Genomic DNA, 3,001 nt, shown 5'->3' with positions numbered 1-3,001 from the left:
AAGCAAATTATGCCATATTAAAAAATATTTTCTGGCTTACTGTGATGGTCCCTTCAAACAGCTTTCCAAAGATTTGCTATTCCTCATCTCGATATTTCCATGAGTCGATGGTCCCTTCGATATCGACTCATGGAGGTTTGACTGTATGCTAAACGTCCATTATGCCTAACGTACATTATGCCTATCGTCCGTTATGCCTAACGTCCATTATGCCTAACGTACTTATGCCTAACGTCCTTATGGATGGAGTCGTTTTGTTGATTTTTCTCGGTGAACAAAAACTAAACACAATTATTTCAGCGTGACGTTTCGGTCTACTGCTTTGCCTCGACCATCTTCAGACGCCTTTTTTATTTAAAAAATTCAAAAAATTAAACAAAGAAAAATAAACATAAATTAGATTAAAATAACTTGGAACAAAACTTCACATTTAAACAAAACACTTTTTTCCACCATAACTCACATATCGATCACCGCAGCGATTACCACCTCGTTTTCTGCTGGGCGATCACTTACCACTGGCAAGTGGGGTTGCAGCTGTGGTGTTTGTCGTCTATCTTTCTCTCTGCGTCGTCTTTCATCATTCGTCAGATCTCGTAGCTTAACCACTAACGCATTGTAGTCAGTGTTGAACATTCCACACTCTCGTTGGAGGTTGACTGTGTTGTGTTCTCCCGCCAACTTGATATGGAATGTCTCCGCCGTCATCCTGCTTTCCTGGTCGTCGATGCGTTCAATTATTTTAGTTTTGTCGAAGTTAAAGTTGTGTCCGTCAAAAAGCGTATGTTGTGTTAATCCCGTACGGTTGTCTTTTCGTTTTACGTCATTCTTGTGTTCGCTTATTCGTGTGTCCAGTTTTCTTCCTGTCTGTCCAATGTATACTTTTCCATCTCCTGTTCCACATGGCACGGAATACACCACGTTTTTCTGCTGTCCTGGTGGTACGGAATCTTTGAGTTTGGAAAAAATGCTGTTCTTTATCTTATTTTTAGGAGGAACGTGCTACATGCAAACTTTCGGCGTACCGATGGGGTCACCATTATCACCAGTGATAGCCAACATTGTTATGGAAAGATTGGAACAGGAGAGCATACGTAAGCTTGAGGAAAACGGGATTAGAATGATCATGTACAGAAGGTACGTAGACGATTGCTTCTGTGTGGCTCGTGACGTAGACGTAGACCGAATACTCGTAGTCTTCAATGAGTTCCACGAGAGGCTACAGTTTACTGTTGAAAAAGAAGAGTATCATAAAATTAAATTTCTTGATATGATGCTCTCAAGGAGGAATGGAACTCTAGAGAAAACCTGGCTACCGAAACAAGAAAACGGAAGATATCTGGACTACAATTCAGAAAGCCCGTTTTCTCATAAACGAAACACGGCCATTGCTCTCGCAGACCGAGCAATCAAGCTCACGGATGCTGTCAATCGACCACAGGCAATAAACACCGTAAAAAGCATTCTGAAATGCAACAATTACCCGAATTGGTTCATTCAGAATGTCTTGAAACAGCGAGTACATAAACACTACAACGGGTTGCAGGACACAAGAGAGGTAGAACAAACAAAATATGTTCCCTCCCCGTACGTCCCATGCCTAAGTGAAAAAATACAGAAAATCCTTAGGCAAAACGGGTTAACGCTGGCTGTGAAACCTAAAAATAAGATAAAGAACAGCATTTTTTCCAAACTCAAAGATTCCGTACCACCAGGACAGCAGAAAAACGTGGTGTATTCCGTGCCATGTGGAACAGGAGATGGAAAAGTATACATTGGACAGACAGGAAGAAAACTGGACACACGAATAAGCGAACACAAGAATGACGTAAAACGAAAAGACAACCGTACGGGATTAACACAACATACGCTTTTTGACGGACACAACTTTAACTTCGACAAAACTAAAATAATTGAACGCATCGACGACCAGGAAAGCAGGATGACGGCGGAGACATTCCATATCAAGTTGGCGGGAGAACACAACACAGTCAACTTCCAACGAGAGTGTGGAATGTTCAACACTGACTACAATGCGTTAGTGGTTAAGCTACGAGATCTGACGAATGATGAAAGACGACGCAGAGAGAAAGATAGACGACAAACACCACAGCTGCAACCCCACTTGCCAGTGGTAAGTGATCGCCCAGCAGAAAACGAGGTGGTAATCGCTGCGGTGATCGATATGTGAGTTATGGTGGAAAAAAGTGTTTTGTTTAAATGTGAAGTTTTGTTCCAAGTTATTTTAATCTAATTTATGTTTATTTTTCTTTGTTTAATTTTTTGAATTTTTTAAATAAAAAAGGCGTCTGAAGATGGTCGAGGCAAAGCAGTAGACCGAAACGTCACGCTGAAATAATTGTGTTTAGTTTTTGTTCACCGAGAAAAATCAACAAAACGACTCCATACTGAGTAACGGTGATTAAACCAATAAAATAAAACTAACGTCCTTATGCCTAACGTACTTATGCCTAACGTCGCGGACCCGAACAGTAATACTGTTATTCGACCAAGTATCGGAGCCCTAGCCACCTCTTTGTCTTGCTTCTACAATATCACCAGTAGAGCAACACACCTGGGATTTAGCTATATGTACAAAACCATTTCCAGCTAAAACATTTTTCCTGCAATGAAAATTTCCTTTATCTTCCTTCCTTCCTTGAACTTCTGAGAATTTAACGAGTTATCCAGAAAACGCCAGATTGCTCTCTTTCTGGCAATTTTATAGGCACAGAGCAAGATTCGGAGTCCCTGGAAAGCCCATTTCGATAGCCTGAGGCCTTTTGTACAGGATATTTCGGGATCCCGAAACCTATCATGAAACAATGGCGTTTTCAAAATTACTCATGAGATTCTGAGAAGTTTAAAGTGCTTGACCGCTTAATTTCGTGGTTCTATGATGACTTTTTATTATTATTTATTACATCAACAGACTTGATACAGCCCCAATGATGGTTTAAAATATATATATAAATACAATATCACATCACTACATTAAAAA

General features: G+C 40.3%; 1 protein-coding gene across 1 annotated transcript; it reads left to right on the top strand.

The window, feature by feature from the left end:
* Positions 1-1,027: 1,027 nt before the first annotated feature.
* LOC134207295 (uncharacterized) lies at positions 1,028-2,191 on the top strand. The gene is made up of 2 exons (XM_062683017.1): positions 1,028-1,094; positions 1,401-2,191. Exons 1-2 carry the CDS (start codon positions 1,028-1,030, stop codon positions 2,189-2,191), a joined length of 858 nt encoding a protein of 285 aa, XP_062539001.1.
* The last annotated feature ends 810 nt before the right edge of the window (positions 2,192-3,001 follow it).

This window comes from Armigeres subalbatus, chromosome 1, assembly GCF_024139115.2.
Source record: "Armigeres subalbatus isolate Guangzhou_Male chromosome 1, GZ_Asu_2, whole genome shotgun sequence".
NCBI classification, from domain to species: domain Eukaryota; kingdom Metazoa; phylum Arthropoda; class Insecta; order Diptera; family Culicidae; genus Armigeres; species Armigeres subalbatus.
The sequence above is the reverse complement of the archived record's forward strand: the minus strand, read 5'-3'. Positions and strand labels throughout refer to the sequence as shown.